Here is a 15,359-nt window from a genome sequence, read left to right as displayed (position 1 = left end):
TGTTGCAGTATTTAACCAGGGAGATGAGAATTGTACAATATTTAACCAGGGAGATGAGAATTGTACAATATTGAACCAGGGAGATGATAATTGTACAATATTGAACCAGGGAGACGAGAATTGTACAATATTGAACAAGGGAGATGAGAATTGTACAATATTGAACCAGGGAGATGAGAATTGTACAATATTGAACCAGGGAGATGAGAATTGTACAATATTGAACCAGGGAGATGAGAATTGTACAATATTAGAACCAGGGAGATGAGAATTGTACAATATTGAACAAGGGAGATGAGAATTGTACAATATTGAACCAGGGAGATGAGAATTGTACAATATTGAACCTGGGAGATGACAAAAGTACATGTTTAACCAAGAGGGCGGTAAAAATAAAAATAAATCAAATTTTGGAGCAAATTATAAAGATTTGTAGGCATTCTAAAAAAGGTGGCAAATTTAAGTCTGGTGGGGCAATTTGAATAAGAATGTGTGAGAATAATATTAAAAATTCAATTGGGGGTATTTTTTAGGAAATGTGGCAAAAATATAAGAATCTGAGCTTATATTGAAAAATGTTAAATTTGAGTTTGCTTAAAGAGTTTAGGGCATAAATGAGTGTAGGTTAAAAAAAATATTACTGTGGGGGCCTATTTTTTTCTTCAAATTTTCGAGAAAAATGGTTATATTTGGAACTATATGGACCCCTGTTATAAGGACTTCTGCCCCCCCCCCTGCGCGCCGTAGATATTAAATGATTGAATTTCGTGATCTTCTAATTAACTATTAATAATCTGAATTCTAGGTTATTTTTATATAAAACTGAATTATTGAATACTTGTGGTCTCAACTCAGCTCGAGAATCTACCAGATCTTAAAGAATGTCCGTGAAAATTGAAAGAGTTTATTTGGCTGTAAAAATTTGGTTTGTAATTCGATAATGTTTTATATAAATGTCAAAATACCATTTCAACCTATATAGAATGTTTGTTTATGTCTTGTTCAATTCCCAGATTACCCTATAAGCTCCGTTATTCGAAGGATTCTTAATTTCTTATACAGGGTGTCCCAAAAAACATGGGAATTCAGTGACGAATTTGAATTCGTCACTGAATTCCCATGTTTTTTGGGACACCCTGTACGTCAATTCACAGTTCTTTAAGGGACACTATAGAGAAATAAATCTGGGGGGGGGGGAATTTTGGACTGTAAATTCAAAACATTTCGCTTCTTGGATACTAGAAAATATACACACAGTCCAATGAGTCCAAACCTTACAAGTACTCTACTTTATCTCTCCTTCAAACAAAATTAGAAGAAAACAGCAAATTATTTTTCTAATACTCGATCAGTTTCAGATTCGAAAAGTGTGATAGCTCTGGTTCTTCTAGGGGGGGGTACTGCCCCAGCTCGGCCCCCCCTCCCATCACTGTGCACGGCCTTGCAAGTTCGGGTGGGGGAAAATGGAATGATCCTCTTTGTTTGTTAGTTAGATTACTTAATAGTATGTAAATTGACGATTCTAAATGAAAGATCCTTCCCGGAAGACTGTTTGGGGGAGGTTCGGAAGCCCTCTGGGGACGCGCACTGTCTCAAATAGGTAAAATGAGGTTCGGAAGCTGTGTGGGGGAGGTTGCCTTCCCTTCCTCATTCAGGTCTGTCTATCTGCGAAAGTGTGTGAGTATCGGAGAACCGGTTTATTCAGCTGAGTAACGTCAGCCAGCCTGGTCCGTCCATATAAAATTCTATGAGTAGTTCTACACTGTCTGCTGCGGATACAGGATACAAACTATAGAAACAAAACAATAGTTGTTTTGATATTTGTTAATATTTTTTAAAGTTAATTACAAGCAGTTTTTTCAACAGGAGGAAGTGAATATTTTCTTTGGTTATTTTTACTAAAATTTTTGGGTTTATGCTAAAAGAGAAACTTCATTTGCGAGCCGAGAATTGGCGTTAATTCTATTATTAATTTATAACTTTTAAGAGTGATTAAATGACTTATTTCAGTATATTAAAATGACACAGGCACAGACAAAGGTTGTCACAAACACAGATGAAGGCTGTTCGGGTAAGTTGTTAAATAAAAATCTTAATTTAAAACCTTTTTTTTCATCCTTAAATTTTACACTTCTTATATTTTTTGGTGTTTGTTTAATATCCTATAGGCTGAATAACAAGTATTATTTTAAGTTAAATGTGATTGGGTTTTAACATTTTTATTGATGTCGGACTGTACTTAGATATTCTGCCGGAGATGAAAAAAAGTCATCCTACTTCACGATTCAATAGGGAGTCCAGTCTAAGCTCCTTGGGTCTGTATGTTCTTTGTTAAACCCATCCAAGGGGGGGTATATATTCACAAACCTGATAAACTAATCAATGGATGTATACCCACCACTCCTTAAAAACTTTTTTATTTTGTTCCTGATTATAGTTTTGTCCAAAATTGCGTCATCAATGTTAGCTTGGCAAGTTTTTTCTAGTGGGGGGGGGGGGGAGTACACAAATTTTAATTTTGGGTTCCTAAAGGTTTTTTCTTAAGCATAGTAGAAAAGTTATATTTTTTCTCAAGTTAATTGCATACCAACGCCTTCAAATTTTACTTTTTGAAAATTTAATTCTTAATTTTAAAAAAACATTTTAAACCATTGTACCTTTTAGAAAATAATATTATACATGTCTACAATAAACAATTGAGATTTCAGTCACGAAACCTCGAAAATAAAATTTTGCCCATTATTAAGAAATGTTTAAAAAACTAAAAGATTAAACTGATATAAATTGATGTGTTTTGTTGTATGTACTATTTATTTTTATATGTTGTTTATTGAAATGGTTTTAAAAATATGTCACAGTATTTAATGCTTTAAAAAGAAAGTTGTCCAATTTTTTTTTTTGTGTCACCCTTTAACTTGTTTATTTTGACACATTTTCTCCATGAATTCTGGTATTTTTTGCGAAGGAATAAATTCGATAATGCTTAAACCGACGGTTTTCATATGATTTTAATAAAACAGAAGAAACCTTTGAAAATAAAAGTTCTCAATGCATGCAGAAAGTACAAATTGAAAAAGGTTATATGTTTTCAAGAATGTTAAGCCTTATAGGAATAGACTAACTATTTATAATACTGTTATTTTAGTTCGCAGTGTTATAAAGTTTTTGGACAGAAATTTTTCTCTATATCGAGAAGGTTCTCGCCTTTTTAGATTAAAAAGGTGAGAACCTTCGAGATATTGAGAAAATTTAATTCCAAAAACTTAATAATAGCACGTCGTGCCAAAATGATAGTGTTATAGGTAATTTTATGAAACGTTTGTGTAGATCAAATAAGCTTTGAAACAAACCAGAAGTCGAAATATAAAGGTGATTTCAATATTTTGGAAATACTTTATTTTTTTTTGGAGAAAATCCGGGAACCATTCAAAACTTTATAGCACACTTGCTATAATGTACAGCTAATTTAACTTCATAGCACGATAATTACTTTATAGCACGTTCATTATGAAGTTCAAGATGAAGTGAGGAAGAATAATAAAGTACACAATAGTTTCATAAAATATTCTATTTGGACAGAAAATTTCTGTTCAAAAACTTGATAACACTGCGAACCAAAATAACAGTGTTGTAAATAGTTATAATGTTTAAAGACGACATAAATATGGAGTCTATAGATATATCTTTTTTCTAATTCCTCATATATTAAGTAGGGGGGTAATCAATCGTTTTTTAGTTTTGTCAGTTTTAAATTACTGTGTTTATCCATATTCTCCATATTCTTATTTTAAACCTTTTCATCCCTTGTAGTCGATTTCTGTTTCTTTGTCTCTCCCTCCTCCCCCCCCCCCGACCACCTAAAAAAAATTGCGTTCAGAACATTAAAAAAAACTCTTTATAATAAACGTAATTTCTGTTTTTATCCATCATTATAAATAATAACTTTTTTATAAATGTTAGATCTTAAGTTTTAGTGATTTTAATTTATTTTGCTAGATAACCCTTTTTTTTGTGTTAGTTAAAAATTTCATATTTGTTTTTAGTTTTAATCGTGATTATTTCAGTGTGCTTGGTTTATATGGAGTGTCTAAATAATGCTTAAAAACATAAAAATAATTAAATGTTCAAGACCCATCTATTTTTTATTAAACAATACGCCTTATCTTTTTATATTTAGAGCGAAACACAACTAGTAAACTGAATCCTTGCACTACTAGTATACTGACTCCATGTACCACTAGTATACTGACTTCATGTACTGCTTGTATACTGACTCCATGTACTACTAGTTTACTAACTTCATGTACTACTAGTATACTGACTCCATGTACTACTAGTACACTGACTCAATGTACTGCTAGTATACTGAATTCATGTACTACTAGTATACTGACTCCATGTACTGCTTGTATACTGACTTCATGTACTGCTTGTATACTGAATCCATGTACTACTAGTTTACTAACTTCATGTACTACTAGTATACTGACTCCATGTACTACTAGTATACTTACTTCATGTATTGCTTGTATACTGACTCCATGTTCTACTAGTATACTGACTTCATGTACTACTAGTATACTGACTTCATGTACTACTAGTATACTGACTCGATGTACTGCTAGTATACTGAATTCATGTACTACTAGTATACTGAATCCTTGTACTACTAGTATACTGAATCCTTGTACTACTTGTATACTGACTCCATGTACTACTAGTATACTGATTTCAAGTATTGCTTGTATAGTGTATACTGACTCCATGTACTGCTTGTATACTTGCTCCATTTACTACTAGTATACTGACTCCATGTAACACTAGAACACGGACTCCTGTACTACTAGCATACTGACTTCATGTACTACTAGAACACTGACTTCATGTACTGCTAGTATACTGACTCCATGTACTACTAGTATATTGACTCCAAGAAATACAAAAATACTGACTCCATGTACTACTAGAATACTGACTCCATTTACTACAAGTATACTGACTCCATGTACTACTAGAGTACTGACTCCATGTACTATTAGTTTACTTACTCCATGTACTACTAGAACACTGACTTCATGTACTGCTAGTATACTGACTCCATGTACTACTAGTATATTGACTCCAAGAAATACAAAAATACTGACTCCATGTACTACTAGAATACTGACTCCATTTACTACAAGTATACTGACTCCATGTACTGCTAGAATACTGACTCCATGTACTATTAGTTTACTTACTCCATGTACTGCTAGTATACCGACTCCGTGTTCTGATGGTTAACTGACTCAATGTACTACTAGAATACTGACTCCATGTACTGCTTGTAGTTGGCTGTTTCTCTGTCCGAGGAGGAGGAGGAGGATCTGGAGGAAGCAACCACGTTATGGTTCATCAGGGAGGATACATCAATATCATCTTAAAGGAACTGTTTGCGTAATATGAAATTAAACGAATTAGAACTTATTTTTTTTAACAATTTTATTGTATCTATTTAAGTATGTTTCTTGGGAAAAGTCAAAGTGGGAGCAATTGTATCACTATAGCGATTTATACATTATGTTCTTCTATACCCAATTGGAATGCAGAAAATCCTGAAAAAAATGAAAGAATTCATCGAAAAAAGGATTAAATGTTCGTAAATACTAAGTTGATAAAAATGTTGAATATCCTACACACACAAAATGATAGATGATCAGATTATACTAGTTTATTCTGCATCTTATATAATCTTAAACCTGATTTTACAAGAGAAAAAATCTTGATTAAAATAAGTGAAACTCTATCCCCTACCCTTAAGAGAAATCGTGAAGGCTTCTCTCTGATTCAACAGAGACCCTATTCTTTTTATATAAAAGTAATAAAAATATATTGGTCTCGATAAATATGCTGCATTTGCATTGATAAAAATATTTGACCATATTTGTTTATATTGTTCATGAAAAGAAAAGAAAATTCCATAATTCTATTTGTACAGTGTACATATTTTATTTAAAAATCACTCCCCCTTTATGTTCAAATTTGTTTTCACAATGTGTAATGTGTATGTAGTTTCAAGGGTTTATTAACCCTTCAATTAAGGTTTTTTGAGGGAATAGATGATAATGTGTTTTTGAGGGAATAGATGATAATGTGTTTTTGAGGGAATAGATGATAATGTGTTTTTGAGGGAATAGATGATAATGTGTTTTTGAGGGGGAGGGGTTGTCAATGAAAGTTAAAAGTTTAAGCATGAGTTGCTTTTCCAAATAAAGGCACTTATTGGTAAATAAATTATGTAGATGTGTTGAAATTGTTGAAAATGAATATCCCTGTTTTGAAATGAATATTGTTGGTTTCTAATCCAGATATCCACGGAGAATACTAGGTCGAGACATTGTGATTCTAACTCACAGGCAACAAACAGCTGGAAGGTAAGAAGAAGAGTACATTTACAAAAGTAAATTTGTTGAACATAAATTAGCTTGTCTGTCTGTATCCAATTAGTGGCTAAACTGATTGTGATCAAATTCGTATGAACCCAGGGAAAGTTTATGAACATATTTCAAACTAATTAAAGTACATCTTTGGTTATTGTTAAGATCTATTATCTGCAATATACATGGTTTATTTTCAAGTTTCTCCTTTTTCCCAATATTTTACCTGTCTGTTAGATTGTCCTTGATAATTATCTCCCCCTCTATAAAGCAGATTAGGGGTAGAAACTATTAGGAGTTAGCGGGGGGAGTGAAAAGAAAAATTTCACAGTATTCAATTTTATTTCCACTTTCCAGGGGAGGGGAAGGGGGGAGCGGATACTAAAGAATAAATATATTTACGTTTTCTAAAAAAAACTGCTTCATATTGGAATCCTATTCAACCCGCAAATGCCGGGCTAAAGTTGTTTTTTATTTATCTATTTCTGTAGTTTCCTGAAAATATTGACCATTCCAAACCAATTCAGGATAGTTGATATTTTCCATTTGGACTCAGATATTTACAAGAATTAGAAGGAATCTAATAAACCATCCTGTACACTGAGATAATATAAACAAATTGTGAAAATATAATATTGGTAATTTGTTTCTTCTCCATTCACAATGGACTAAAATATTCACATTCTGGCAAAGTTTGGTAACAACTCATTTTGAGCTAGAAAAAACCGTTTGGTTTAAAATCTTTTTTGAAAGGTCTGCGAAATAGTTAAATTTGTTCGAAATTGGATTAATCCCATTTGTTGATAATTGGTTTTTGTAACTGTTTAGTTCCATGTCAATTTTTGCATTGTAAATTGGTGAATGGTCGCGGTAAAAACTGGATTTACAAAAAAATTATATTTTTTATTTCTGTAGGTTCCACAGTTTTTTTCCAATTCTCAGTAGGATCATATCTTCCGCCAGGCTTGATTAGTTTTTACAGAATTGTGAGAAATATTAAAAATAATACAGAAAAATATTTTAATTTTAAATTTAACCACAATACCCGACAGGACAGGCTTTCAGATTGTAATAATAAATAATGGAAAACAAAGACAATTAGCACCTCAACCTATTTTGAACCTATTTTAATACTTCTTTCCTAAAAATCACCTAAATTTTATCAACTTTATTGTGGAAAAGATATTGCGTTTGTTGAGAAATTTAAGTAATTTATTAGGAAAATCTTTTGTTTAAAGATCAAAAATCTCTTTTAATATTGTTTTATTTTCTGTGAACGAATTTAATTAATTGTTGTTCAAGTTTATCTTCTAATAGTTTTCTAACTAATTGAAAACTAAAACATATTTTAAGCTTTTTTATTAAATGGAGAAAATCATATTTTTACAATAATTCTCATATTTAAATATAGTATAGAAGTAATTTCGTATTTCATCAGTTATTAAAATAGGTTTTTAACATAAACGTAGAAGTACGGACTAGAGTCGTTATTGACTATGGAATTTCGACCAATCCAAAATCATACTTTTAGCAAGTTCACCCTTTTGATGCGGATCCAAACCTTTCTCCTATCTATTACTGCTGAAGCTTGACTCTGGAAGGTGTTAATAATCTTATTTTGTATGTTTCAGTTGGTCTGTTTTTTTTCTTCACATTTTTAAGCACAGCAGAGCCATTAGTTCAATCCTTTAAGAAGGTATCTTTCGTAATATCGTTATGGATCCAGTTTAGTCTGCATAAGGAGCGGGATTTGGTAGGACCTCGGGTTGGTTTTGTGTGTTAGTTCCGACTCCAGGTCCAATAAATAGGTTTTATTAAATCTTTATCTCTCTGTTCTCCTTATATACATATATTACAGTGTCCTGATCCTGGGTGTAAGACTATAAACTCTAATATAGTTGACTACTGTGCATCTTGTCATCTTCCAAGGTTAGTTAATTCTTTACCTTTATAGTAAAACTTACTTTCCAGTTCTTTTCTATCTTTCTTCTTTTCAGGTTTTTTGCTTTCTTTACACTTTACAGTTTCCCCCCTTTTACTTACAGGTCGTTATGCTTTTCTTTACAGTTCTCATTTCTTATAGAACTCTTTTCTATCTTTCAGTTCTTCATGTCTGGTTTTTTGCTTTCTTTACAGTTTCCTTCCGTTTACGTATAGGTCGTTATGCCTTTCTTTACAGTTCTCATTTCAAAAAGAACTCTTTTCGTCTTCTTCTCAATTCTCAATTCTTGCCGTCTTCGGTTACCCTTTCGTTTTCCTTCCAGTCTTCCTTTTTACCCCTAAAATACATCTTTTAATCAGAAGTAATTAAACCCAATCCTGATTCTCTTTCTTTGTAATGTGATTTCCGTCCTAACTTTAAGAAGTAAGATTAAATTGTTTCTAAAGTGTGTTTTTAATCCTATATCTAGTTTTCTAAAACCTTCTCTCTAACAAGTTCTATAAAAACTCCAGGTATTAAGTTAACTAGATTCCCAGCAATCTACTGATCCTTACATACAGTTAGAAACTTTATCTATAGGCAATTTAGTTAATAAGGAATACATTCATGATCTTTCTTGCTGTATAATAATACACTCAACTGTTGTATTCTTTTACATATTTGTAATTTTCTCGCGATCTTTCTATTCTTTATACTTGTATTAATATATCAAACCAATGAGATAATACTAACAGTATTAGAATTATCATTTATCATTTGTAAAAGAGACAAAGAAACCTAAGAAATGTTTTTTTTCTTAAAAGATTTTCTTGTTTCTAGAAATATTCCGTGATCTAGGTGAATTGTATTAACATTTTGAACCTAGAAATCCCTTTGATTGGTATTAACTATAAANTTCCAGTATTCTTGTACTCCAGGAATATATACTCTCAAAAAAATGCCCGTCCTATTTAACTCTTGAAGGGGTTTCCTCCCTCCGATTTTAAGGGAAATAAATTTTGCGAGACAAAGACTCTCAAAAGTTAGTTTCGGGTGGGGGGCGTGACAATATATATCCCTGAAGTACTCTGAACCTGAAAATATTCAATTTATCCTCCAGAGGCAGGTTCTCTGGCTGGGAGACTCTAGGAGAAGTTTTACCATTTATTCTCATTAATATTCTTTACACTCAACTAGGTTCTATCTTTAGAACCCTTTAGCTGGATAAACTCGAAATAAATTTTATAGCATCTCAAATAAAATGGAATTTTAACTCTTGATGATGTTCAGGGTGTATTAACTTAACTATTTAAATCTATTCCTGGTGGAAACAGGCTTTCTTGCCAATATACGTCTCATTAATGTTCTTAAAAGAATATTAATTTTAATGAAATATTAACTCCTTTCACTTCTTCACCAATTCAGTTTTGATTAAACAGCGACGATTTGACTTAATTGTTGAAGATGAAGTTAAGTGAAAGATAAATTCATAATTATTTATTTTTATTTAGACATTCTACCCACCAGTTCAAGCGCGGAGAGTCCAAGATCTTAAAACAGTTGTAAATATTAAAGTAAATTTTTTTATTATCATTACTCAAATTTTTTAATCCCTATATCTTTGCAACCTGATGATATTATTCTTTTCAAACTTAGGTAATTTGATCTAACAGAATCCATAGTTAAAAATATCTATTTGGTTGCAAAGATATAGGGATTAGAAACTCGGGAGTTTGTTGCAAAGACTCCATTCCTATATAATGAACAGTTATGCGAGGATTAACCTTCAATGGAAAAATATTTTTCCTATTCAAATCTAATTAGCTTCATTATCATCATTCAGCCTTATCTTTTCTCCTGTAAGCTCCATTATTCCTCTATACACATGATATTACTCATAATTAAATAAAAAACAGAGGTATTTTGTAAAAGTGGGGCGGATAGTGTTTTAAGAGTTGTGTGTTAAATTGCTCCACTCAGAATTTCGAATCTTTTTATCTTTATTAGATATCTTGCTTCACTCAGAATTTCGAATCTTTTTATCTTTGTTAGATATCTTGCTTCACTCAGAATTTCGAATCTTTTCATCTTTAATTTATATCTTGCTTCACTCAGAATTTCGAATCTTTTTATCTTTAATATAAACCATGTCATTAACACCATTTTCCTCGTTTTTGTCCTATAAATTTCTGCTTTTAATTTCTCTCTAAATGAGGGATTCCCCCCTGTTCTAGTTGCGCCTTTGAAAACATCATACAATATTAAAAAGGAAAAGTGTACACATTACTAAAATGTTGTATGGCTTAAAAAAAAGTTTTTTTTTTCAAAAGAAATTTTTATTTCGGGTTTTTTGAAAACATTCCATGGTTTTTTGGGTATTAACTTCAAAGTTTGGATGTGTTCCATCATTTTTTATTTCCTTTATAAAAATTTAATTTTTTGGGGAGAAATAGTTTTTTTTTTCAATTCGAGCTAACAGAAGATCTTTTATAGGTTATTCAGATACCATAAAAGAGAACATTAGAAGTTGTAAATCTACGAAATTCTAATTCATAGATTGAAGAAAATAATCAGACATTAAAAATCTACAAAATGCATGGCATATATACTTGCCAAATTAATGATGAAAAGCTTGCAAAGATTACTTCAGTATAGTTGTGAAAACATTTTGTTTTGTGGATTGCTTCCCACCAGCTTTAAGTGAATTAAACAGAGAAGGAGCTTTCTGAATACAGCTTTAAAGAGACTGTAAGCGTAATTTCAAGTGACCCTCCATGCAAAGACGGCATTGACCGATTTTCAACTTTATGTTAAAGTTGAAATTAGACCCTTCTTTGTGAACTGTTTATTTTCATTTGCGGTGTCTGGAAATTTGACTTGCGCATTTCTTGCTTATAAGAAACAATAGAGAAATTATCAGAATAAACCCCTTTTCGGTTCAGGAAAACGACAATATCGTCCACAATGTTTGATCAGATGAAGGTTTCAAGGGTACCGTTGTAAATCGGGCGGTGTCATCTTTGTATGAAGGGTCACTTGAAATTACGCTTACAGCTCTGTAAACTCTCCTTTATATAAATGTAATTATCGTCTAAATTGCTAAACTTATTTCTCCAAAAAAAAACTTGGAAATTAAGGTTTTTTAATATTAATATTTTTTTTAGGATGGAGACAGACCTTATAAATCTGGTTTGAGTTGTTAAAACGCTTATCACGATCTTTCCCATCCGCAGCGTCTTTCCTATCCCAGTTTATTTACTCATGTTTATACCACAAGTAAAGGTTAATTTTAGCTTGAGTTCAATACAGGAAGTGATCCTAGCTTTTTTATTCGCTCCAGTTTGTACTTGGCGTTTTGAATTCATCCTTGGTCTAGTAAATACCAGGAGTTCAGGTCCATCCTTGCTGTAGTATATACCAGGAGTTCAGGTCCACCCTCGCTCCAGTATATACCAGGAGTTCAGGATCCATCCTCGCTCCAGTATATAGCAGGAGTTCAGGATCCATCCTCGCTCCAGTATATACCAGGAGTTCAGGATCCACCCTCGCTCCAGTATATACCAGGAGTTCAGGATCCACCCTCGCTCCAGTATATACCAGGAGTTCAGGATCCATCCTCGCTCCAGTATATACCAGGAGTTCAGGATCCATCCTCGCTCCAGTATATAGCAGGAGTTCAGGATCCACCCTCGCTCCAGTATATAGCAGGAGTTCAGGATCCATCCTCGCTCCAGTATATACTAGGAGTTCAGGTCCATCCTCGCTCCAGTATATACTAGGAGTTCAGGATCCATACTCGCTCCAGTATATACTAGGAGTTCAGGATCCACCCTCACTCCAGTCTATACCAGGAGTTCAGGATCCACCCTCGCTCTAGTATATACTAGGAGTTCAGGTCCATCCTCGCTCCAGTATATACCAGGAGTTCAGGATCCATCCTCGCTCTAGTATATACTAGGAGTTCAGGTCCATCCTCACTGTAGTAAATACAAGGAGTTCAGGTCCATCCTTGCTCCAGTATATACCAGGAGTTCAGGATCCACCCTCGCTCCAGTATATACCAGGAGTTCAGGATCCATCCTCGCTCCAGTATATACTAGGAGTTCAGGTCCATCCTCACTGTAGTATATACAAGGAGTTCAGGTCCATCCTTGCTCCAGTATATACCAGGAGTTCAGGTCCATCCTCGCTCTAGTATATACCAAGAGTTCAGAGTCCATTCTCGCTCCAGTATATATAAGTTCAGGATGCAGAATCCGTTCTTGCTCCAGTATTATTAAGAGTACAGAATCGGTTCTTGCTCCAGTATAAAACAAGAGCACAGGATCCATCCTAACCTACAATAAAAAATTGTAAACAGCAGCCAAATATTTATTGTTGTTATATGTCGGGTGGCTTGCCAATATTGTATAGTGTACCTGTATCAAAATATCTGTTCTATACTCCATATACCATACACTCAATACATACAAACCTTTGATCACCTTTGATGCTTTGTAAACCTTGTGTTTACTGTAATTGTTTAGTGTAAATATCTTAATTTTAAATTCCAAATTTTGAATCTTCTCTTAGAAAACAACTGATCCAAATAGCGAGTTTTCCTGAAGCCCTTATTGTTTTGAAAGAAAAAATGGAAATTTAGACATCATTTATGAAACTTTAATGATTTAAGAGTAGTTGAGATTTGCAACGTTTTCACTCTCTCAGAATTCAAAAGAAAGGTTTTCAAAAAATTTATATTAACTCGTCTTCATTTTGAACTGAAATTCATAAAACAGAGAAAGAAGATATTTGATTTAAAGTTATACAAGTCATAGCCGAACTTAGATTTTTTAGATTTTGGTTCAATGCTCATGAAAATGAAACTGAATAGTTTGACGTTGTGAATCTCAACTGCAAATACTGAAAATTAAATCGTATCAAATTCTGTACACTTTCCAGAAAGCCTTCCTCTAACCAGAAAACAGATTTGAATTTAATTATCAAGTTTTAGATGCATAGTTTTAGATTTACAAGTTTAATTCAGTATTTATATTTGGCATTTAGTTTTGTAACAGGGTAAATCAAGAACTAGTCATATGAAATGTGATATTACAGATAAATTTATTATATTATTAGATTTATATATCAATGTTTACACGCACATAAACCCATGGATGTTATTTTGTTTTGACCGTTCTTCTTGTAACTGTATCCTGTTCCACTTGAAACTGTATCCCGTTCTAAGAACCGGATCCGGTTCCTTTTGGAACTATATTCCGGTCCTCTTGTAACTCTGTCTTGTTCCACTTGAAACTGTATCCCGTTCTAATAAGAACCATATTCGGTTCATTTTGGAACTATAACCTGTTCCTCTAAGAACTGAATTCTGTTTCGCTTTAAACTGTATCCCGTTCCACTTTGAGCTTCATATTTTTCCACTCAGAACTGTATCCTGTTCCTCTAAAAAATGTAGCCTAGTCCTATCCATTAAGAACTGTATCCTGTTCCACCCACTAAGAACTGTATCTTGTTCCACCCACTAAGAACTCAATCCTGTTCCACTAAGAACTGTATCCTGTTCCATTAAGAACTATATCCGGTTCCACTAATTGAACTGTATTCTGTTCCGCAAAGAAGCGTATTCTTTTCCACTAAGAACTGTATCCTGTTTCAATAAGAACTATATCTTGTTCCACTAAAAACTTTATCCTGTTTATCTTGTTCAAGCAATGTGATGTTGTTCATGCTTAATACTTTCACAAACTTAACTTTATATTCCTCCAGAATATTTTATTCTATTTTTATTTATTCCACCAAAAAATTTAAAAATTAGCATAAATATAATGCATAAAAACATGTTTTAAAGATTGTTAACTCAGTTTATCAAATATATATTTTCCAGTTCCCCGAAATAATTATAAGATGTATTTTTGTGTTAAAAAGCAATGAACACTATGTAAAGAAATCTTGCCAAAAATAGATTAGATACGTTAATGTTCTATGTTTACTGTAACTGAGCAGAACTTTCTGTTCCAGATTTAAAGAATGGTTTCTCAGACTTGTACGTCGTCTCCACCCTCAACATGTCGAACTTAAACATATCCACGTCGGATACCATCTCCGATCTTCCTGAAGGACTTGGAGTTGAAGAGAATGATCACCCAAAGGTTGAAAATGATTCCGGAGACAGATCGGATTCCGGATTCGGTTCCAGTTTGAGTAGTCAGCAAAGTACGCCATTCTTATCAGACAGCAAGGTATAGTAAACATCAAAATCTACGAGTCTCCTTCTCAGCTTCTATCATATCTTTCAATCAATTGCATATCCCTGTTCCTATCATATCTTCGCTCTCGATCATTGCGTTCTGCCAATCCTCATTAGGTTTTATCCTCTCTTCTCCTATTATACCCTTCTACCTATCCTCATTAGGTTATATCCTCTCTTCTCCTAGCATACCCTTCTACCAATTCTTCTACTCAGATCTTCTATCTTCTTCCCGTCATACCCTTCTACCAATTCTCCTTCTCAGATCTTCTATCTTCTTCCCTTCATACCCTTCTACCAGTTCTCCTTCTCAGATCTTCTATCTTTTTCCCGTCATACCCTTCTACCAATTCTTTATCTCCTGTTCCACCTTCCAAAATACCGTTAACCAATTTTCTATTTCTTTTTTCATTTCCTTCCATCATTTTCTTCTTTCAATTCTCAATCTGCTCCTATCCTCTCTTCTCCTTCCATCATACTCTTTTACTTAATGTCTGTCTTATTTTCTATCCTATTTTCTCCCAGTAAATATTTTCTTCACTCTCTTCGTACATTTCCCAACTTGAATCTTCTAGAATTTATTTTGCTTAAAATATTTATCCATGAATAATCGAGTAAAATTTGCAATAGTTGCAAGCTGTCAGGTTTTATATTTAGCTTTTTCAGTCTAAAAGTTGTATTCAAAAATTCATTTAATGACGTAGAAATACAATTTATTCCCAGTATTCTCGTATTCAAGAGAACTTCTAAGGATTCTCTATGTAAGTATTGTGTA

At 33.0% G+C, this 15,359-nt stretch overlaps 1 protein-coding gene and 1 non-coding gene across 2 annotated transcripts in view; both read left to right on the top strand.

Annotated features, from left to right (window-relative positions):
* The first annotated feature begins 444 nt into the window (after window positions 1-444).
* Window positions 445-15,359, top strand: part of LOC111716375 (phosphatidylinositol 4-kinase beta) — a 24,812-nt gene continuing 9,897 nt past the window's right edge. Inside the window, exons 1-2 of the mRNA XM_023491823.1 lie at window positions 445-450; window positions 14,356-14,576. Of these exons, the coding sequence (XP_023347591.1) occupies window positions 14,403-14,576 (174 nt within the window). The 5' untranslated portion in view covers window positions 445-450; window positions 14,356-14,402. The remainder of the gene's footprint in view (window positions 451-14,355; window positions 14,577-15,359) is intronic.
* Window positions 1,049-1,145, top strand: LOC111716378 (small nucleolar RNA SNORD90). The gene has a single exon (XR_002768470.1). It is a non-coding gene; the product is annotated as a small nucleolar RNA SNORD90 (small nucleolar RNA).

The sequence above is a fragment of the Eurytemora carolleeae genome, unplaced genomic scaffold (assembly GCF_000591075.1).
Source record: "Eurytemora carolleeae unplaced genomic scaffold, Eaff_2.0 scaffold1054, whole genome shotgun sequence".
NCBI lineage: Eukaryota > Metazoa > Arthropoda > Copepoda > Calanoida > Temoridae > Eurytemora > Eurytemora carolleeae.
Note: the sequence above shows the minus strand (reverse complement) of the source record. Positions and strands in the feature narration are given on the sequence as shown.